At 35.8% G+C, this 24,297-nt stretch overlaps 1 protein-coding gene across 1 annotated transcript; it reads left to right on the top strand.

Annotated features, from left to right (window-relative positions):
• Positions 1-1,883: 1,883 nt before the first annotated feature.
• On the top strand, positions 1,884-22,334 carry LOC122299749 (protein ENHANCED DISEASE RESISTANCE 2-like). Its single transcript, XM_043110179.1, has 22 exons — positions 1,884-2,255; positions 3,657-3,731; positions 3,916-3,969; positions 4,156-4,221; positions 4,413-4,474; positions 4,802-4,878; positions 5,330-5,455; positions 6,401-6,435; positions 7,810-7,910; positions 7,990-8,085; positions 8,913-8,977; positions 9,298-9,369; positions 11,191-11,361; positions 15,600-15,805; positions 15,937-16,003; positions 16,551-16,726; positions 17,930-18,031; positions 19,833-19,880; positions 20,422-20,565; positions 20,650-20,745; positions 21,356-21,457; positions 21,965-22,334. Exons 1-22 carry the CDS (start codon positions 2,013-2,015, stop codon positions 22,055-22,057), a joined length of 2,277 nt encoding a protein of 758 aa, XP_042966113.1. The 5' UTR covers positions 1,884-2,012; the 3' UTR covers positions 22,058-22,334.
• The last annotated feature ends 1,963 nt before the right edge of the window (positions 22,335-24,297 follow it).

Here is a 24,297-nt window from a genome sequence, read left to right as displayed (position 1 = left end):
TGCACTGTCCGCGTGTCCCTCATTGACAAGTCGTAAAATGCATTTTGGGTTTTTTACAGCTCACTCAAAATTTTGGTCTTCATTTCTCTACCTCTTTTTCTTTCACTCTCTCTGCTTACTTCGATGCTGATTGGGCAGATTGTCGAGATGATCATAAGTCCATTGGAGGTTTTTGCATTTATTTTAGTTCTCACTTGATTTCATGGGGCTCCAAAAAGCAGCCCATTATTGCTCGTTCTTCCACCAAGGCCAAGTACAAAGTTGTTGCAAATACAACTTGTGAAGTTTTATGGTTACAGTCTCTTTTGAAAGAGCTTGGTATCTTTCTTACGGATCCCCCAACCTTATGGTGTGATAACTTGGGAGCCACCTATTTATTTGTCATTCCTGTCATGCACTCTTGAACCAAGTATGTTAAGCTTGACTACCACTTTATTCATGATAGAGTGGCTGCCAAGACTTTCAAAGTTTCATTTGTCTCTAGCAATGATCAACTTGTTGATATTCTCACCAAACCGCTTTCAACAGTTCGGTTTAATTTATTGCGATCAAGGCTCACTCTTTCCTTAGTGCCACTTGACTCGAGGAGGGCTGTTAGGAATAACAAAACCAAGAATGAAGATCAACCAATGCTTGAAGATTCTAGAAACAATGACACAACAAAACCGAAAGAAGAATATCCTGCGCAATTGGCATTTTGGAATCATCTGTTATTACCTTTATACCCAATTATGTTATGTAAATATTCCCTAGCTAGAATATTCAATTATGATGTAATAGACTCTATAAATATGCTACCATTCTCTGTAAATGTTGAGAAGTGGAAACCAAGGCCAATATCACGATGAATGAAATCATTGAGGAATTCTGTCATATAGTTTATCTACTCTACTTCTCTTAGCTTCAATTGTAATGCACATTACTATGTGGAAAATGTTTATCTAAGGATTATGACAAGAAGAGGTGATCGCATTTAGGTCTGGGTTGATTATATAGATCAAACTATCTCAAATCATCTCATATAATTATTATTTAAACTTTTATATAAAATATAATAAATAATTCAACTTTTTCAAATCTCAAAACAAAAATAATATTAAAAAATAATATTCTAATAATATTTTATTTAACTTTCAAATTTTATCTCATTTCCTCTCATCTTTGTAACTAAATCTGGCCTTAATGTTGTCCCCGAATGCATCATATTGCCCTAGTAAAGCTGATGATGTGTAACTTTGTTGTCATGTCTAAACCATGTCTTTTTCTATATAAATAGTTGTTATTAGGGGTCGGGGTTGTATCCCTCACCTCTGTGCATGTTTCATGGTGTACGTCTATTGCTTGCTCGACTGTCTCATAGATTGCCAAATCCCACTTCTCTAGTTGGTTAGTTGTGTTTGCTCACCTTGGCTGCTCTTTGAGTTCCATTATTGTTTCTATGGAAGCTGGAAAGTTCAGGCTGTTCATTCATAATCATACATGACGAACAAGAAGAATGAATGAAAATATTTATATGGTGTAGTAATTTGCTTTCATGGGAGACTGACAATTAAGAAACATTTAATTAATTAAATAAGGAAACATACTTTTGATTCTTATTATTAAATATAAAATAATATTTATAATTTTATAAGGTGTAAATTATATATATATATATTTAAAAAAAAAAAATAAACATGAAATTTACATAAAAAAAAAAAAAATATAAATTATCATTCTTTCGTACATCGTACATCCTGTCTTTATTAATGGGAACTTCCAAAACAAGGATTCCATCCCCATTGTCGGATGTTGACCGAAGGAAGATTAGAGTGACCCCACACCACAATATCCAAAAAACGAAAGCCAAACTCTGTCTAATATCTATCTATAGATATTCCTAGGACGTCGACAAGAAAAGCACCTGTCTCTCCACGATCCTCCTCTCTCATTCTTCTCTTCTCTTCCATCTTTTTTTTTTTTTTTTTCACCTCTGAGATCCTCCGTGCACGGGCCCCTTCTGCTTTGTGCCGATGGAGACTATATCTTCGTTGGAAAATCCCGGGAGCGAGAGGTCCGACTGGGACGGCTCAAGCGGGTCCGGAGCTGCAGGAGGAGGGGGAGGGGAAGACGGACGGACATTCGAGTACTTCGGTTGGGTGTACCATCTAGGAATGAATTCAATCGGGCAACAGTACTGCCGTCTCCGTTTCCTCTTCATTCGGGGCAAGTACCTCGAGATGTACAAACGCGATCCCCAAGAGAACCCTGGCATTGTAAGAGAGACGCACGCCCTTCTCTCATTCTTTTTTTTTTCTCTCTCTCTCTCGATCGCTTTTTGCTAAATTCTCGGTTTAATGGAATACTAAGATCGAAAATAATTAAACGATCAAATGTGAAACTTGCGGTTTGCTTCATTTTTTTCTACTTATAATATTGCTCATGGGAAACTCGCGTGCATGGGAATTGGAATTGTTGTCGATTGTGATGAGAGTGATTATGTGCATTGTGCAACATTGTGTCAAATTTGAGGTATATGAATCACACCACTGTCCTTTTGTTTTAGTCGTATCGTAAATCCATCTAAATAATTATGTGGGATGCGTGGGATGGGAGACTCTGGACTGAATACTTGCAGTATAGTAGAAGATGCGATGACTGAAGATGAGCTAGAAGACTGAAGAGGAAGGTGCTCCGTATTAGTTAAAGTACTTCAAGTTTGCAGCAGCCCTAAGCACTTAAGCATTTTACTCAAGTTTTGAACTATTGTGCATGAATCGGTACGGAAAATGTTGCCGTTGGGAAAAAAATAATTAAGAAGAAGAAGAAGAAGAACGAAGAAGTCATGATGTCTGATGATTTTTTCAAGTTAAAAGATCTGTACTTTGTAGTGACACCCAGTGTCTTGAAAGAGGAGTGGCGATACCAGTAGTGGGATAACAGGAAAAACAAAAGCTAGAGTTTACTTCTGACTACACTTGTCGCAACTTTAGCATTGGCAAAATGGTCTGCTTATCTCGTTTATTGGTTTTCCTCCCTACTTTGCCTCAGTTTTTTGGCAGTGACAAAGAAGACCGGGTAGGCAGGCAATAAATATTGGCAGGTTTGAAGCGGGGGGGAGATATTAGATGACCATGGTAAAGTGGATGATAGAGATTGTTTCTTCGAATGAAGATGTATTGTGGATCGGTGCAATCTAGGGATCCCCACATTGGTTGACAAATTTCAAATGATAAGAAACCCAGCCTAGCTGAACCTGGAGAAAGGGAAAGGAGTGTCCTGGAATACAGTATATGGTTAGAATTTAAAAAAAAAAAAAAGAAAAAGCGGCGATTGAAGCAAACTAAAGAAGAAAAACAGAAATTTACTAATCATCTTTAATAAGACAAAAGTTTCATTCCGTCCAAACGAGACTGCAAAATAGTCAGACCAAAGTTATCGAAATTCCAGAGGAATCATTAGCGCAGGTCTCCCCCTCTTCAATATTCCAACTTAATGAAACTTTTCTTATTAAAAAACGCTCTTTGTTGCATAAGTAAGATTAGGAGTTCAAGATGGCTCAGAGTCATAATCTTAGGATGCTTGTATTGTAAGTCATGCTACAACATGTAATGCTTGCTGCTTCAACATTTTTATAATTGATACTTAGCTGTTTTCTCAACATTTTCTGGGTGCAGAAACCCATTCAGAGGGGTGTTGTAGGGCCCACACTTATGGTGGAGGAGCTAGGGCGTCGGAAGATCAACCATGGAGTAAAGCTCTTGCGAATCCCTATCATTAGCAAATATGATTGTTATTTCATTTTAATTTCTGTTCTGTTATTTTATTTCTTTCAGTTGATTTGAACTGTGAACAGCTTCCAGATTATTTTATTTTACCACCTTGAGAAGATAAAGGAAGCAAGACTTTGCTGCTAATGCCTTTTCTTGTTGGTAGGATCTTTATGTTTTAAGGCTTTACAATCGGCTGGATGAGACGAAAAAGGGGGAAGTAAGTTTGTAGTCATGTTATTTAGTTTTTAGAACTATCTCCTAGCAGTTGAGAAATTAATAAAAGAAAAGAAAGAAAGAAGTTGGCTTATTAATATAAAAAGAAACTAGATCCCCCTTTTCTTTTGTGGGGTGATGAATGACAGTTAATTGGATATATTTATATATATTTTTTATTTCATTCAAGATTGCCTGCGGTACAGCTGGAGAAGCCCAAAAATGGATGGAAGCATTTGATCATGCCAAGCAACAGGTACAAGAAAACTATAAGGTTGTGGCTAACAGAATGAAATTTGTAAATCTAAACATGTTGGTGTTCCTGGTGACACCGAAGAAAATTTTTGTTGCAAGCTTCAAAAAAAGTTTCTTAGGATGAAAATTAACATTTTCAGGATATATACATTTTTTCTTTTCTTCATCATACTGAAACTTTACTTCCATCAGGCTGAGTATGAGCTTTCAAGAGGAGGAGGTAGTGCCAGAAACAAACTGAACATGGAGATCGAGTATGCTTATTTTTCTGAATTGAGTATACAGTTTACCCAAGTACTTTAAATGGGCTGAGTAAATTTCCAGAAAGATCTTTGAGCCACATAAGTGTTGATTGAGAGGGAACTGCTAGTAGACTCCACCTGTAACTATGCATGTATAGAGCACACATAAAGGGAGGATCCCAGCACCATATGGGACACAACAATAAAATCATTGACCATAGAGAAAAATTAAATACAAACCTTTATTGGATTGATTCGAGATCATGCATTCTTTGGCATATGAAATTCTCTTCCTTCGTTATTTTTCACTTATACCTCAGCTTTTTTAAACTATGGAAGGATCAATCTGGAAGGACATCGACCTAGAGTGAAGCGGTATGCACATGGGTTGAGAAATCTTATAAGAATTGGGCAAGGTGACTTTACATGTGCATGGTTTGATTTTTTCATTTTTTGATAGAGAGCATGTTGTCATAACTGTTTTGAACATATATGTCTAAGATATTATGCTTCTAAAAATAATATTCCATGGTGTCGTAAAATATTCCGTCAAAGCTTTTCTTCAATCTTTATTTTATATCATCTTATTTTATTGACAATATCTTTAGTGTCAAATGAGTCGTGTGATCTCATTATGCTTGTTTGTTGGAATATTTATCCAGTGTCCTTGTGATAACTTCTACTGTTTTTTGTAGATTTCTACCATACTACTATTTTATTTTATTAATTTAGTTAGTAAATACCATTTCAAGACACAGACATATCAATATTTCGTATTTTTGGAGTTGAAACCTTTTATCCACCAGTACTGATACATACTCTGTCTCTGTCTCTGTCTCTGTCACTCTCTCTGGGTGTTACTCACAGGTCCAGAGATGCTTTTGCGCCAATCTTCTGTCTTGGGTGCTCGTGTTGGGACAGATCAGTACATTGAAGGGGACAATGGAGATGCAGTTGAGGCACATGAGTGGAAATGTGTGCAAACCATTAATGGTAATTTCTCTCAAACTGTTTTTATCTGGCTAGTAGAGTATCGAGGGAAATTTTGTAGCATTATTCTCCTTTGTTAACCCTTCTCCCCACCCCCCACCCCGTTTTTCCTGGTGGGCGTTCTCTTAAGACTTCATTTTTGTGTTCACATATAACTTCTCATCCTGTTGCTTAGCATGATACCTATGGTTATCGTTATCTTTCACTAGCCTTCCTGTGGCCTATTAGCTCTGTGAATGAATTACAAAGCCGGAGGTCCATAGTTCAAGTACTTCTGTAGTGCAATTTTTCATATGACCTGTTATCATGATCAGAATCTGGAATGGGTATGAAGGCTTAATTTGTGTTAGCAGAAGATAGCATGTGAAGACGTGCCATTATTTTTTTTTCTTTTGTCATGTGACCTCTATATGTTTCAATGGATTTCTATGATTTTCTTTTTGTTTATGAAATCGGAGTAAAGTTCATTTCTCTTTAGTTAGATTTGGTAAAAACTTCTTTTTACACTTCTCAATTGATTTTTTCTGGGGATCATGCTAAATCTTAATGTCTGCAAAGTATAAGAGGAAACAACATGGAAGTTAAAATAACATCTTGCTATAATATGTTGAAAAATATAGGGCTAAGGCCTGGATGGGTGTTCGGTCTTCATGCATACACTCAGACATGTGTGCACACACCATACCCCCTCATGTTAGATTATAGTTGAAAGGGAGCGTATGATGTATAGGCTAATGATCAGGGAAAAGAGAAGTTTTTAACGCTATTAGATAATTATTGAACTTGAATTCATGCTGGTTACCATATCATCGAGAAGAAGTAACAGATTGTATTCTAGAATTTTTTATTAACAAAAGGTACATTATTTTGTAAATAATTATGCTGTTGTAAAGTTATTTGGAGTCTTTTAGTATCTCTTCTATATTCTTCTTGTTCCTTTGATTTTAGGTGTCAGAATCTTTGAGGATGTTGCTGATTCTCAGGTATTTTTTACTTTATCTTTTTTCCTTTGGGATAAGAGTCATATTGGTTCCCATTTTTGCTACTTTAACTTTAATTCTAAACCTGCCAGTTCTGCTGTAAATAAATCCTAAAAAAACTGATGCATAAATCTAGATTATTATTTTATTTTAAAGCTTGGCAAAAATGTTTCGTCTATCTAGCTTCTGGGTTCAAACTCTCACTCCTTGAACTTAAATTGCATTGAAGGACAATTTCACCTGGAGAGATTCTCTGTTGAAGCAAACAGAGGCCTAAGGCATTTGTTTTTGACAAACTAAATGTTATATGCCTCTATTTGTTTGCACTATAACAGCTTATAAGAAAAATGAGTAAATTTATAAATAATACTTGGCCAAACACGCGGCTGGATGCACAAGGAAATTAAAACTGATTCACTTGAGGAAGATGCTTTCCTGCTTTATGAATTAATCTGGATTCACAGCTTCTTTATGCAAAATCTTGTTGCGTTTCTCTTTGAACAAGTCACTTCTATTGCTGCTTCTGTGTCGTGGGCTTATGAGAATGAGAAGTGTATGATATGTGTCATTTAAATCTATTTTTCTTATAGCTAGTCCCATTATTATTTAAATGCAAATGCCTCTTTCTTTTTATTACCTCTGGACAAATGCAGAAACTAGATTGAAAATTCTTCCATCCTCTTGCCTGCCCATATTTAGAGTAGCTGCTTCTACTCTTCTTCTAGACCTCCATTGGCTTAAACTGTGAGCCTCTAGTTTTTGTGTATCATTGTGATATATATTTTTTATATGAGCTATCATTTTGATATTTGAATTCAGTTACTGTTGAAATACACCATTTACATTTAAAGAAAAACCTGGAAGATGATAAGGACATGGAATTTATAATACACAAGGGCTGCTTACTTGTGCTTTCACCTAAAAAGTCTTGCTCACATTATTTTGAAATTAGTTTGATGAATAGATCCAAAATGTAATTTTAACGAGTTCGTTTCTTATGGAGTTTTTGTTTAATTCTCCATCTACATGAGTTGTATTTTTCTCTTTTATAAAATAGAACTTGTTGAGGTCTTTTTCATAATGTTGGAAGTGTTTAATACTCGATAATCCGAAATTTTTATATTTTCAATAATATAGAAAACTAGTGTTAATTTTTTCTAGGATGTGTTAACATATTAGTAAGCACATCATTATTTGATTTTTCCAATTTGATCTATGGTCTTCATATTGAAACTGTAGAAATTATTTTTCATGCAACTTTTATATGCTTAATCTTTTCCATATTATTTTATTTTGGTTTATGATGGGAAGTGAAACTAGATTTGCTGATATTTCTTTGCCTCAAGAAATGCATTAATTATTGATCACTATATGTAGAGTGGTAAAGATGTTCTTGTGAAGTCGGTTGGTGTTGTTGATGCAACTGCAGATACCGTTTTTGAAGTGATTTTGAACATTGAGCGACATCAAAGATATGAGTAAGTTGCTTATATTGATTTTTTGGGGCAACGATCACATTTTATATAACTTCAACTTATCAAATAATTATCTTTGCAGGTGGGATACGTTGACAGGTGATTTGGAGCTGATAGATTCTTATGATGGGCACTATGACGTTCTCTATGGGATATTGGGTCCAAAATATCATACAAGGTAATCGCATTAGATATATCTAGCTGTTATGTTCTTCGAATTACATGATTCTTTCTTCTTGTTTTTATTTTTTATTTTTTATGTCGGAGAACCTCTTCAAGGCAGGGCCCTTCGGACCCACCCTTCCCTTGCAGAGTAAACCCCGGTCCCGTGTACTGCACCCTCGAAAGTTTCCTTACACGGAACTGGTAAAATTGCTAGCTTTTTACCGGGAGGTGTGGCCTAAGGATTATTTGCACCCATGAGGTGTTGAACCTTGGACCTTGGAGTGATACCCCAAGAACAAGACCTTCACCACTTAGGCCAACCCCTTGGGGTTTTCAAATTACATGATTTTAGTTAGATTGTCATGAAATCATCGTACATTGCACCATTGTCACTTCTTCTCTTGTTTTAGTTGAATTGACTCTGACATCACATTGTGTTGCCGAGGAGGGTGATTTGTTTGGGCTTGATAGTTTAAGTTTCTCTCCATTCTGACCTATGTTTAAAAAAAAAAAAAAAAATGAAAGAAGAAAGAATCTTAATCATGTCCAAATCTCTAAGGTCACATCTACCTTCTCTGATTGCCTTCAGCGCCCACCGCCGCACCATCAAGGCTCTGCATACCATTATTTATTTTTATGCTATTCTCAGTCAGGGGGTCATCAACATCAAAAGCTTTCTGTTCTGATAGTCATAGTGCCTACATGTTTTTCTCTTTTACCTGCAGTCTGATACTTGATGTTTGATGGAAGCCATAATGCATTAGTAGTAAGTATCCATTGCTTCACTTATTTTATTTTGAAATTCATTTTTTCATCCTTTTCATATAATATGCATGGCAGGTGGCATTCCAGAAGAGATTTTATCTTCTCTAGGCAATGGTTTCGCGGACAAGACGGAACGTATAGTAAGTAATTTAGATTCCAAAATATAAGTGGTATGGTTGAGCAGTTGGCACTGGAAAAATCTCTGATACTTAAAACTCCTGTTGGCCTTGAAACTGTACTTCTATATTGTGTCCTCCATCCTTCTTCATCTTTTTTGTTCTCAAGTATATTGTATCCTTCATTATGGGATAGCTAACATGTCCGCTCATGAGAATGCATGGTAGTATGGCTCTGATGTGAGAAGGAAGTGTGGAGACTTTTTGTTGCATGCACCTCATGGAACCATCCTGTTTGCCTCTGTACTTCGTTATTAACATATGCTGCGGATTTGTTCATGCAGCTATATTACAATTTCCAGCAGTGCATAAAGAGAAGCCTCTAAGATCTGGTTATCGCCGTAAACAAATCAACCGTAAGATATTTAGTTTGATTCATTGAAAAACTTCAATAATATCTGCATTTGTTTAACTGCAATGTTAACATGCTTGAATTCTAGACTCAGAATGGATTCACTGCCACTCAACCTTAACTGAAAAAATTAGACAAGTACAGGTCCTTTATGCATTTGATATACATATAGCATGCTGGATTTGCAACAATATTCAATTTTCTTCCAACTTTTTAGAAAGGTTTGTTAGGGGTTGAATACTATGTTAGTAAGGGAATTCGTTGTAGGGATAGTTTGGTTATTTAACTATAATTTAACCGATATATATGTGTATATCAATAAGAGTTTGAGAGAGGCAATGTGTTGAGCCACCACTTTTTTTCATGAGAATACACAAATCTCTCAGCTAGGTATCAAAACTCATGGTTTAAATCCATACTCTCTGTTTCCCGCTCTCTCTCCCTACTGTTGCTTCTTTTTTTCCCTAGTTGGTTTTGCTGATAGTGATTGCACACAACTAAGGCATTCGGCTTTATGCCTGTGATTGGTGTAGATGAAGCCGATGTTACTATATCTAAGGTGTGATATCGATGTCATTATAATCACTTCTGTCAGTTTCGTTATAGTTGTTCGTGTTGGTGTAAACAACAGAACTGATATGATTCTATCCCAAAGGCAGTGCAAGATGCTTTATCTGACTCTGGTTGGTGGCAAGCCATGGAGATGTAAATAAAGGCCTTGCTTCAAAATGGGGCTAGGGAGCTTGAGCTATTACCAAAAATGGAAGAACTTTTGAAGATATAAAACATTTGAAGACAAAGAACGTTTGGTGGCAAAAATGGAAGAACTTTTGAAGATATAAAACATTTGAAGACAAAGAACGTTTGGTGGGACTATGTTAACATTAGATTCTTAGTATAAAGGTCGGACATTTGAAGATAAAGAACATTTGGTGGAGGAGCTTGGAAGCCTTTTTTCAAGAAGTTATTTTTTGGACGATGGCTAAAGATCTCAATAGTCGTGGTGTTCACAAATTTCTTGTACCTATTTTTTCCCCTTCTTCCTAACTAGGTGTCTCCTCTTGTATGCATCATGTGTACTTGGGTTTCTGCCTCGTTTGATATTGATAAAACTTTAAACTTTTACTTATAAAAAGAACATCTTGGTTCATATACTTGCATGTACGCTACTTTTTCACTGGTCAACAGTTTAAAGGCAAACCAATAAATCATACTTCTCTCGTATTTCATGCTTTCATAATTTTTCACAATGCTCAACTGGTTTCTGTTTTAATGTTTGAACCCTGCGCTTGCCAAAGCATGGATTTCTGACATCACTATTTGACTGTATGACCTTGATTTCTAGTTCTCACTTCTCCAATTACTTTTAGATTTATTCTAGATTGAGGATTTTTTTTCTCTTTTTTCTTTGTGCTTCCTCTTTCCTTGCATCTCAATATAACCACGTACCTGGATTTTTCCCTTTTGTGCTTTTGTCCTAGCAAGCTTCTTTGCTGGATTTTGATACAGCTTGCTTTCACCGGTCATGGCTTATTGAGAAAGATCTCATATTAGTTTTTTTTTTTTTTTTGGTTTCAAAATTCTTGTTCATTGTTGAATATTGCGAATGAAATATAACATTTTGACATCTCAATTAAACAACAGACAACCCTTTATTAACTAGTCTTTTTCTTCGTTTTTCTCCTTTGTTTTGCATTGTAAACTCTCCCTTTTGGTTTTTTTAGTTTCATTTGCTGTTTGTTGGTGAATATTGGGCTTGAACTTTAACATCTTGAATCTCAATTAACTAGTCTTCTTTTTGTTTTTTCTCTGTTTTGCATTGTAGCATCTACCTGGCAGATTAGAAGTTTAAGCACACCCATGGGTTCAAATGCTCCTAAATGTATTGTAAGTCAAATGTTAGAGATAGATTCTTCGCGTTGGTTCAGATGGAAGAAAAATAACTGCTCAAAGTTTGAAAAGAGTGTTCCTTATGCACTGTTATGCCAAGTGGCAGGTTTGTTTTCTAATAGTTCTTGGTATTCTCTTTCTTTTAATCTGAATGATTTGAAGGCAGGCGTTCTTTGAGACTGTTAAGCATATATGGTCCCATACAATTGGGTCTATGATCAGTTTTAAAAAAGCTTGACTTGTCAGAGATATTAGCACATTTTGAAGATTCTTCACCTGTCTCAATACTTCCAAGTCAATCTTAAACTAGAGTTCCATTATTTCTTTCTCAACCCTTGTGAACAAAGACATTCATCACCTATACATTCTACTAGCAATAACCAACACACCAAATGATATTTGTTGGGCAATGTTCTAAGAGGTTTTTGGTACAACAATGTAATGGACTGCTAAATGTGATAAATTAAATCAGCATGATCTTAAAACATTTTGTAGTGCAATTAACATACTTCTGACAAGGATTTGCATAAATACTTTGTAACACCCTAATGGAAGGCTCAAGCCACATGGCCTATACTCGAAAAAGACTAGTCAATGACACAATTGAAACCCCATTGGAACATTATAAAGAGCAACTTCTCATTCCCAAGCTATTTGGGATCACATACACCACCTACCCTTATCATATGCTGTATCACAATCTCCCCTCTTTAAATTCCCGATATCCTTGTCGGGCCTGTAGGTTGCACAGCTTAAGTCCCACATTTCTGGTTGGGATAGGCTCTGATAATATTTGTAACGCCCTAATGGAAGACCCAAGCCACATGGCCTATACTCTAAAAGGACTAGTCAATGATACAATTGGAGCCTCATTGGAACATTGTAAAGAGCAACTTCTCCTTCCCAAACAATGTGGGATATCATACACCACCTACCATTATTCTTATCATATTGGGTATCACATACTTGTATGCGTAGCTTTTGCAAGGTGGTTTTTCTTTCACTAAGCTTTAACACAAAGATCCTGAAGGACATTTTCATCCATCAGTTGGATGATTTTTTTTTTTTTTTTTTGATAAGTAAGAGATAAGTATTATTGATCTGAAAGAAATAAGCATAGCCCGCATACACAGGAAGTATACATAGACCACCTAAATACATTCTAAGAGTGATAAATTAAAGATAGGAAATCATGAACGTTGTCCCCATTTAGTACAATAGCAGAAAACCAAAGCATTAAAGTGTGTAGAAAAAAGTTCTTTAACTCCACCCTAGTGTGTTCCTTGTCCTCAAAGTAGCGCGCATTCCTTTCCAACCAAGTACACCACATGATACACAACGGGATCATCTTCCACACAATTGCCACTTGATGACAACCTTGCATCTTCCTCCAACAACCCAACAAATCCACCACCCTCGCAGACATAACCCAAGCAACTTCAACCCTGTGAAAGATCTCATCCCACAACTCCCTTGTTACCTCACAATGCAATAAGAGGTGATCCACAGATTCTCCATTTTTTTAACATAAATAACACCAATCCATAACTACACAACCCCTCTTCCTTAGATTGTCCGTGGTCAAGATCTTTCCAAGAGCAGTGTTCCATACAAAGAAGGCAACTTTGGAAGGCACACAGGTCTTCCAAATGTTCTTCCAAGGACACTGAGGATGATCTTGTGTTGTCAAAATTTGATAGTACCCCCTGACAGTACATTTCTTGTGGTTATTAGACCTCCACTTCAATTGATCATGCTGTGTCAAAGGAGGCCCTATGGAGTATAAGAGGCTGAAAAAATCTGCAACAATAGGTACTTCCCAATCGTGGAAATCCCTATTAAAAAGAATATTCCACTGATGAGAACCATGAAAGGCTCTTTCCAAGGCATGCTCTCCACACCACACATTCTGCCAAAAACTGATTCGATTGCCCTCTCCTGCTACAAACGAGTATGTTTTTCAAAGCATGACCACCCCCTCCTTATAAACTTCCATAATCCCACTCCATGCCCCCCTCTTACTTCGTTGGAGCACCAACCACCCCAAGCAGCTCCATGTCTAGCATCGATAACTTCCTTTCACAATGATCCCCCCCTCCAAATGATATCTCCATAGCCATTTGCCCAATAAAGTTTTATTAAAAGTTCTCAAGTCACACACTCCCAACCCCCCATGATGAATGGGGACGAACTCCCAGAAAAATGGAACAAAAAGTGTGAATCCCATCATGACATTGCTCATGGAGCTATATTTTTTTGTTAGAGATTACAATCCTAACTTTTGGTTGTTGATCTACGTTGGTGCATCCTTTGTGCTAATGTCAGCAAGGGCAAGTGCTAATGTTAAGCTCTGAACCCATTTTTCTCTTTAAATTGGTGATATTGAGTTTACGTCTATGATTAAACTCATTGACAAACTTGAATCTGGTATATACTACACTTTTATACCCTCCTAAGCAGGAGGTTAAAAGGCTCCCCAGAGACCCCAATTTGGGCGAGGAAGGCATCAAAAGGAGACTCTATAGGTGGGTTGCTCCTAACTGATCTCTGGCCCTTGCAAACAAGGCACCGCGGTGAAAGTAACAAATTTGCTGGTGGATACGTCTTTTACCTTAGGGATTAGTTGAGAACCAGAGCCTTATCTAGGGTAGTGAAAGTTCTCAGATACCTCGTCATAAAAAAAAAAAAAAAAAAAAAAACACTTTTGTAGATGGCTTAGTTGATGCAATATAATAGGTGATGGGGTGTCACAGCTATGAAATATATTGGACTAATAAATTATTGAAATTGCCACAGCTTATTGGATAATGAATTGTATTGGCAGGTACGCACTACTGGCCATACATTATAGATATCAGTTATTACATGTGTTATATTACTCTCACCCATCAATATCGAGGAAATTTATATGACTCGTCCACAAACCTGACAAAACCATGACAGCCGATATATATATATATATATTTTATAAGTAGTAAGATATTTCATTGATATAAAGATATGACAGCCGATATTTAATCTATGCTTCTTGTGTTATAAAAGCAAGGGATAAGAGAGAATGAGGTCTAACAAAGTTTTGGTTACAAAGGAGAGGAAGGAAAATATTGGAATCTTTTCTGGCCCTTGGGACCAGGGCAAGAATGTTTCCCACTGTGTAACACCAGTTATTACATGTGTTATATTACTCTCACCCATCAATATCGAGGAAATTTATATGACTCGTCCACAAACCTGACAAAACCATGACAACCGATATTTTTTTTTTTTTTAAGTAATAAGATATTTCATTGATATAAAGATATGACAGCCGATATTTAATCTATGTTTCTTGTGTTATAAAAGCAAGGGATAAGAGAGATTGAGGTCTATCAAAGTTTTGGTTACAAAGGAGAGGAAGCAAAATATTGGAATCTTTTCTGGCCCTTGGGACCAGGGCAAGAATGTTTCCCACCGTGTAACACCCCAGTCCCATACTGGGAATATGACTAATGCAATAGGGTGGGTAGGTTATAAAGGTAGTCATGGGTGTTAAGTTTCACATTGGCTACTTGTCAGATGAAACTTGGTTTTGTATGTGATGCTAGGGAAGTTTCAAATTGACCAAGTCTTTTTGGGTTATAGAGCAGATGTGGCAAGCACTTTCTCTGGGTTGTAACGTATGGTGTTAGAGCCACCTAGTAAGGCTAGCTATATGATACTAGAATACTACACATGGCCTTAACGAGGACGTTGGGAATTAAAAGGGGGAGTTTGTAACATCATAGCGCCATATTGGGAATATAACTAACTCAATGGAATGAATAGATTATAAAAGTAGTCATGAATGTTACATCCCACATTAGCTATTTACTAGGTAAATTGGACCTATATAAGTAATTGGAATATTATATACAGTCCTGGAGTGTGTAGTCTCTACATACTCCCTTTGAAAAAAAGTAGGGGCCACAATTAAAAAAATAATTTTTTCATGTGGGTCCCAAATTTATCCACTTTTTCAAAGGAAGTATGTGGGACTGTATACTCCAAGACTACAAATATCATTTCTCAGAATAATTATAGGGAAGCTTCAAATTGATTAGTCTTTTTGGAGTTATAGCACAGATGTGGCTAGCGCTTTCTTGGCTCTTTACAAATTGCTTTCTCAATTATTTTGGATTAAAACTATTTTCAGATGCTTTGAACATGATGTTAGCATTAATATTAGTCATCCTTTGATGATACGCAATAATCATAACAACATATATAAAGCATCAACAGGAATTATAAACCCATAAAGTTTTTTGCAGCTTGTTGATGAAATGTTTTTTTTTCTTGGTTATATTTCTTTATTGAATGGGTTGTCAGGTCTAAAGGAATACATTGGAGCAAACCCAGCTCTCAAATATGAATCTGCCACCACAGTTGTCCATTCAAACATTTCCAATGTTTCTATGCCCAATGGTGAATATGAGGATGCAAAAATGCAAGATGAGTTTTATGATGCAATTGCGGCCAACTCTTCATCATCCTCAGAAGATGAAGGGAGCAGCAATGATGAAAATGACAAGAAGGTTTTCATTTTCTGCCTCTCTAACATACAAAATATATTAACTTGGGGATCAGATTTAATGCAACTCATGTATGTATAGAAACTATCACTAATAATGTTCCAGAATATAATGTTTGTCTCCAAACTTTTCAGGAAATGATAGTAAAGCTGAAGAATGTTTCATGGGCCCTCACGATCTTATCTTTGATGCGAACTTCAGGTCCACTTTATAAGTAGCTGTAATTGAAAAGAGACATAAACCAGTTAGCTACTCTATATCATTGTTTGCGAGAATTAAATATAGAACATGTATATTTTAGTAGTCTTTTATTCTTTTAACATGAAATTTGATTACTGTTTGGGTTCATACGTCAAAAGATATTTGCTACAGAAGAATTGCTAAAGTTTATTTTTTCAGGTTGTCCTAGGCCAGGCTGGCCAACGTAAAATACTTTTCTAATGATATCTCTTTCCTTTATAATAAGGGTATATTAGTTTATAAAGGAGGTCATAAGGATATAGCAGTGAATATTCTGACATGATGTTCCTTGTTTGTTTGACAGATGTATGCATTTTCATTTTACATTTTAATGCATAATAAGATCCTCTGAGTGAATACACGTGCGTTATTTTTTAATGAACAAAGCTCGTGGATTATTCTGTGTTAGATTCTTTTATAATGAACTGCAACGTGTAATTTGTTATTTCGTTTCTCCCTTTGATTTCAAAGTACTCAGTACCAAAGTACATGGTCATTCTCAATGCAGCTCCAGATGTAAATAAGGAACTAGAGCCCACTGCAACTCCTATTATTATTAATTCCACCCAGTTTCATGGTTCATTGCACAAAGGAAAGGATGACACAGACACGAACTGTTGGACTTCTCCCAATGGAATGGGATTTATGATCAGAGGAAAGACTTACCTAGAAGATAATTTGAAGGTGGGTTTTGCTTGCTGTTGTGGCACCATATAAGCCCCTTTGTGTTATTGTGTTCTTTATTTGTTTTGGCAAATGAAGATATAAACATAAATAGCATTGAAAAATCTCTGTTTCCTTGGTTACCTAGCCTCTAACCATTTGGAGTTTCTCTATACCTGTATCAGAGGAGTAGGTTTTGCTCAGTTGGAACACATGTTTGACTTCAAATATATTTTAGCTTTTATTTGCTGTTGTCCATTATCAGTCACGGATTGTTTTGGAATTTAGCTAGTACTCAGTAAGAGTGCATGATCTGGAGGTGTAAGGATAAGCATGAATGTGTGACCTAAGTGAATAAACTAGTTTTTTTTTTTTATGTCGGGGAACCTCTCCAAGGCAGGGCCCTTTGGACCCACCCCTGCAGAATAAACCCTGGTCCCGTGCACCGCACCCTCGGAAGTTTCCCTACACGGAACTGGTTAAATCGCTGGCTTTTCACCAAGGGGTGTGGCCCCAAAGGATTGTTTGCACCCATGAGATGTTGAACCTTGGACCTTGAAGGGAATGAGACCCCAAGACCAAGGCTTTCACCACTTGGGCCAACCCCTTGGGGTTTAAGTGAATAAACTAGTTAGTTGCCCAGTTATCCTGGGTCAGCGACTCAGTCCAGGGCCAACTTTAAGATGTGAATTTCCGCAGCCGTGAATAGAATTCAGGTTCGAGATGATAAGTTGTTGGGGGTCTGAAACATAATTATCATTTTATAAATCAGAATTTTCTTTATTCTTAATTAACATCAGAACATATGAACACTGAAATACATGCTTAAATTTTCCTTACTCTGGTATTTTTTTTTGTCACCCAAAATATGTTTCACTCTTGCTTACATTCTAGGTACTATGTGTCTTTTAAACATTTGGTTGTCCTTTTTCTATAGTTAGTTGTTGTGATTTCGAAATTCTTAATATCTAGTTTGAATCAGCAATTTTGTTTTCTTTTCTTCAATTTATTTTCGGTGTTTCTATGGCTCATTAATTCTCAATATCTTAATTCATTTGTTTCACTGTAAACCATTCTAAATATCGCAATAAATAGTCCTATGTGTTTCTTCTTTGAAAGCACACACAAATGTTGTACTTCAATTTGGCAAGGTCATTCCACGTTCTTGCTGAAATGCTATATACATGAGTTCTGTATTGAATGTACTGAATGGAATCTTTTCAGGTAATGGGAGGAGACCCTCTTCTCAAGCTCATAGCTGTCGATTGGTTCAAAGTCGATAAACCCATAGATAAAATTGCTCTGCATTCTAAGTGTATTGTCCAGGTAGAAATATAAATTTCATATTCAGTTGCTTTTCATATTATGTGACAGTTAAATCTGTGATCCTAACTTCCTGTTTACTTTTGTTAAGCATCCACAACTATGCATGTAGCTAACTCTAATTTGTTAGCAAAAACTATACTGTTTCTTGACATCCTCTGATATGTTGTATACCCAGCTGAATGCCAAAGGTTATAATATTCTCTTAAACAATAGATGTATTAGTTGAGTGGTGAAGCATTAAATGATGTCTGTGATACCTATGTTCCCTAGTCTTTATAGAGTGCATGTGGAAAGTGAGTAAAGGTTAATAACATCCTTCTTAACTTGATGGCTATGTTTGGTACTCAGATTAGAATATGGAATGGAATCGCTACTCCTTCCTACTGAGAGTAGCACACCAATTAATTTTTAGGAAATAAAAAATATTTAAAACAAAATTATCTTTTCAAAAAAACTAATGTAAAAAATCAAAATGTTAAAAAAAAAAAGGGTAGGGACCTTTCCTCCACCCTTTAGCAGCCCACCGTGACAAAAAAAAAAAAGAAAGAAAAAAAAAAAGCAATGCACCAGCATGCAAACCTGAGAGGGTGGATAGCCCTCTCCCAAGGTGGCTTTTGTGATGAGGTGGAGGCTCTCCCAGCTTGCTCGTAGGGGAGGTCCCCTCTTTCCCACCTCTCTCGGTGGTCTTTTTTTTTTTTTTTCTATTTGTTGACTTTTAATTTTTGTTTATAATGTATAGTTTTAGTTTTTTCAAATTTTTTTTTTAATTTCTATTTTTTTATGTTTCTAGTTTTTTTTTTTTATTCTTTTTAATTTTAATCTTTTCTATGATCACAAGATTTGAAAATGGTGAAACTTGCATTATGAGTACAGGAATCCATGCTTGAATTATACATAATTGTTTATGTTTAAAAAAATAAATAAAGAAAAATATCATAAAACTGTAACTTTTAAGAGTTTTGAAATATCATTTCATTCACTAGCGTATTGTAATGTAGCAAACATTGGAATACACACTCAGGGTTTTATTCCAATTTTATCACCAAACTAATGAGCAGAACTAACTATTATGTTCCAACAATTTTCATATTCAGTAGTAGCTATTCATTACTCTAGTGAAATGGTCATCCAATGTATCAAACAGGCCTTATATGTCTTATTTTGGGTTATAATACTTTAAAGTTTCATGTGGTACATATGTAATAAGTACCAATATATATCCTTTGCATTTATATGTGTTTAAGGAATTATCTTGTTCTCCAATCTGTAGTCAGTTTTCAGAAAGCTCGTAGCTCATTCAATTTTGAGTTAATATTTGGTGTAATAGGCTAAATATTTTTTCCTAAATTCCCAAATGAAAGAATACACATCCCTTCCGTTCATCAATTTTCAGCAGAAGTAAATGGTGTAACGAGAAACAGATACAGCCAGTTGCAAGGCAGTGGATGTTAAACTAATGCCTGACTTCGTGCCATTGTCTCCTAATTAACTTATGGTGATGAATTGTTCAATTTTCAGGGTATCCTGATATTTTGTATTGTTTGATATTTCTCTCTCTCTCTCTCTCTCTCTCTCTCTCTCTTTTTTCTTTTTTTTTTTCCCTGTAACCATAAAAGGTATATAGATTTACAACTTTTCATGTGGGTCTAAGAGAACTGTTGAAAAAATGCCTGGGAAATTGGGGATAAAACCTTTTTCTTTCAGACTTGTGAAATTGTGATTTTGGAATTTGTGCATCTTATTCTTGGCTATTAATCTAAAAGTTCTCTTTTGCATCTGATTTCTCGCTTCTCAATTCCAGTCAGAAATTGGAAAAAGGCTTCCATTCATCCTTGTCATGAATCTACAGGTATGCATATGAATGCTTTCGAGTCTCCTTTTCTCCTTTGTGTATCCTTTGCAGTTCTTTGAAGTGGTAAATATAATAAATTTAATGTAATTTTCATGCTAGAGTCATTTTTGTACAAGATACAATTTGAGCATCTTTGATGCTTTGATGAACTCGAGGAATTTGCTAGAATTTTTTTACTCTTGTTCTGGAGCAAATTTTGGCCTTATGTGGCATAACATGGAAGGTGAAATGGAACATAGAAGTGATCTTGCAATAGAGGAATGATCCACGTAAACATGTTATTCAGTTGCTTGTATTTGCTAAATTAGGTTTAAAGGACAAATAAATATGTACATTTTTTTTTTTTATAAGTAAAAAAGATGTACAAATAAAGATGTACATTTGAGGTAGAGCTTTTCTTAGCTTGGGTGCCTCTCTCTCTTTGTTATTCCTAGAATGGCATATAGAGGTATAAATTTTGTAGGCTCTTATGATTTTTGGCTTCAAGTTTCAGTTCAGCTTCAAGTAGAAGAATGCATCTTTGATTTCTTTGTTCCAGGTTCCTGCCAAACCAAACTATAGCTTGGTCCTTTACTATGCCGCAGACAGACCTGTAAAAAAGAGTTCTTTGCTGGCTAAATTTGTGGATGGAAGTGATATGTTTCGGGATGCAAGACTTAAACTAATACCTAGTATTGTTGAGGTATGAAATGCCCAGTTCTGTATGGTTTGTATCACTTTTTCCCTTGATGGCATTGAGCAGCTAATAGTTTGTTAAGGGGTACAGGGATATTGGATGGTCAAGCGTGCAGTCGGAACAAAAGCTTGCTTACTGGGGAAAGCTGTATCCTGCAAATATGTCAGACAAGACAACTTTCTGGAGGTCAGACTTCCAAAGTGTTTATTCCATTCTCTTGCCTCTGTGTTAGGCATACTGATGACACTTGGATATACTTACATACATACATATATATATATTGATGGTAACCTTGTATGTAATGCTAGATATATATCTATAGTGACCTTGTATGTGATGCTACGCTGCCTTTCTCTTGCTTTCCACTGATATCTTAGTGACCTTGTATGTTTCCATTGAGGACTCCTCATATATTTCTATGTATTGCTCAGAAGGTCCCGGTTACAAGTTAATATATTTCTGTTTTAAGAATTCTTGGGAACTTGGGTTTGGTCAATTCTTTTTTCTTACTTAGGTTTGAGGCCGGGTGTGAATGTGTTGGGATCGTCAATCTGCATTTCTCTGGCCCCTTCCCAACAAGTGTAAACCCTTAGAAATTTTATTTTACCAATAACTCACCACATGCTGAGAGATGGACTAGTAACATCATCAATAGTAGCTCCTGCAGTGCATGTCACAGAAATGTTTTATTAGAAATTCATTGATTGGTTTGAATGCAAGCTTCAGTACTTCTTGTGCTTGTTCTGCTGCTTATGTTCCTAAAATTGACAAAATGACTGAAAGTTCCTGAATACAGATTGATGTGGATATTGGTTCGTCATCAGTTGCAAGGAGTGTCATTGGCCTTGTTCTTGGATATGTTACAAGCATAGTTGTGGACCTGGCAATTTTAATAGAGGTCTGTACCTTTGTGATTGTTTTTCAAATAGTTGTTCATCTTGGAATGTTAATAGAGGTCTCCACCTTTGTGATTTCAATATATTGTTGGACATAATTATTTTCTCCCAATTCACTGCTCTTCTGCTGGTACAAATGGGAGATTATTTATCAATTTGGATTATTATTTTCTCATAATTATGTTTGCGCTCTTTAAGATGTGTGTTGCTTGTAATTCAGGTGACTGGTTGAAACTAAATTTGGATAATCATTCTTCGCAATCTCCCTTTTTACATCATTTATCAATTCAGCTGTCACATATGTTGACAGTTGCAGCTAGAAGTATCATTTTTAAATCTTCAATGGTTAAAAATAGGGTGGAGCATGAGGTTGTCGTTCAAGACCCACTTAGTGCATGTGCTTCAGTGAATGTGATCGACACACCAAAGCTTGATTTCTTTATTAATAACCTAACCATGCATACATGCATTTCATACACAATTGGATATTGAAAGCTGTTTGTTTGCAGGCGAAGGAAGAAACAGAGTTGCCTGAGTACATTCTCGGTGCCGTTCGATTAAATCGTCTAAGGCCTGACTCTGCTGTACATTTGGAGGTCTGATGTTTCCATGTATCAAAATATTTTAATCTTCGTTTTTTTTTTTTTTTTTTTTTTTTTTTTTTTTTTCCATGTTATCAGAATGCTTAAATCATCTCGGTCTTCGTGGTTAATGCCATTACATTTACTGGGGTCCTTTTGCCAATTTTTTCCAGTATATGTAGAACTTACTTCAGAGAGAGAGAGAGAGAGAGAGAGAGAGAGAGAGGAAATTTTCAAAATAATTGATACATGAACAGAAAGCCTCCATAGCTCCAATTTTTCAGATTTTTATTTGAAATGGGTTTTGTTCAAAATGTCAACAAACCCTGTTCATTTATAGAACTTGCCAAAGAAAGAACAAGGCTTCCAAGAATAGAACAATGGAAAATAGCAAACCCTTAAGGAATTTATTTTTGATAAATGATATTAATTTTATTATATCCAAACTTGGGATGGGGGAGGTGGAGGAGAATTTAACTAATTAAACTTTTCTGAAGCCTGAAAAAAAACCCCCCAAAAATGCCGGAGCTATCTTGCACAACCCAGATTATATCTACCATCTAAACTAACATTTATTTGTTCAATTAATTATATTAAATGGGGGTGGAGATGTTAAGTCATCAACTCATACTGATTCAGCTGATAATGGAATGGGGCTTAAGATGGCATCAAAGCTTTTGTCTTTAGAGATTAAGATTATGAATTAAAGATAATGATATTGTGATTACCACCATGATGTTCTCACTTTGTTGGTCTTTTGCCATTTGCAAACAAAAACAGTAATCTAAAGAGGATTCCTGAAGAAGAGAAAACATTAAAGTGGGTCCCTTCCTTCAATCACTTTACTAACTCCACCCACTCAGCTTGATTGATGTTTATATTTGTAGAACGTATACCCATTGAGTTTCATTAGTTTCTGCACCACCAAATACTTTGACTAGATGTTTCAACTTTCACCCTCTTAGTTTATGGCCCTGAGGGAGTCCAAATTTGCCTTCATTTTGTCACAACAACTCCTAATTCAAGGTTAGCAGTGGTCTATTTTTTTTGTAAAGGGGGTACCCACAATTTGTTTTTTCTTTGTTTTTAAGGAGATAAAAAAAAGAAAAGAAAAGAAAGGAAAGTAGAGGTGCTTGCTTACTTTATGGAATGCCTTTTTTTAAATATGTTTAGCTGTACTTTTTGTGATGATCACGCTTAATAGATATCAAATCAAGCATAAGCTCCTACTCTTTTGACTCTAATTGGGAATCCAATTCAAGGAATATCTTCTTTCGTTTTACCTAAAAAGATGTGTTCCTCTCTGCCTATGGCCGCACGGTTGGTGAGGTGTCTGTTTCACACCCATCTTTGGGAAATTTTCTCGGGGACTTATTTCTACTTTTTCTTACAAACACTTTGACTGAATTGTTACAAACACCGAAGCCATTATCTGTAAAAATCTTTACAGAATTGCATGTTGATTTTTTCACATAATTCCCGAGCCCCTTGCATGATATAATTCATCCAATATTTGGTTTCTTCATGAAGAACGGTGGGGACTCTTACAACAAGTGCTGCCTTTTGTATAGTGTACGTAATGGTATGCATAAGAAGAGTAGGGGAGATTTGGAAATTGGGATTCTTACCTTTTAACTCAACCAAAGAAGTTTAAAAGAAGGAAAAAGTCATCCTGTTGACTTCCTTAAAATAAAACTGACATCATGAAAACAACTGCATGTTGTCCTTCCGGAGATGTTAATAATCTAAACAGGATTGGATTGAATTTCAAGGCGTTGTATGAGCATGTTTTATATATTAATGATGAGAAATGATATTTATAGTTGTGGTTATGCAAGTGTCGCACAGTCTATTTAAAAAAAATAATTAATACGGGACCCAAATTAAGAAAAAGAAAATTAACTTTTTAATCGTGGACCTTACTTTTTTTCAAAACGATTGTGCGACGTTTACACATTCTACAACTGTATGTGGTATTATTCATTCATTATATATTCTGTTACTCACTTACTCTTATGGAAAGTCCCATTTGTGACGACCCTTTTGCAATATTACATTAATACGTGCTTCAGCATCTTTACAAATGGTATCAGTACTAAATGATCATCTTCATCCTCCCGGAGTTCCAAACTACAACCTCCTGATCTCCAAGAAGTGTGACTGTTCAATTGTGGTGGGAATAAATATGAGAGAGAGAGAGAGAGAGAGAGAGAGAGATTATGTTGAACAGTGAATGCGCGCCTGCAGTAATATTGTCACGG

The sequence above is a fragment of the Carya illinoinensis genome, chromosome 16, assembly GCF_018687715.1.
Source record: "Carya illinoinensis cultivar Pawnee chromosome 16, C.illinoinensisPawnee_v1, whole genome shotgun sequence".
NCBI lineage: Eukaryota > Viridiplantae > Streptophyta > Magnoliopsida > Fagales > Juglandaceae > Carya > Carya illinoinensis.
Note: the sequence above shows the minus strand (reverse complement) of the source record. Positions and strands in the feature narration are given on the sequence as shown.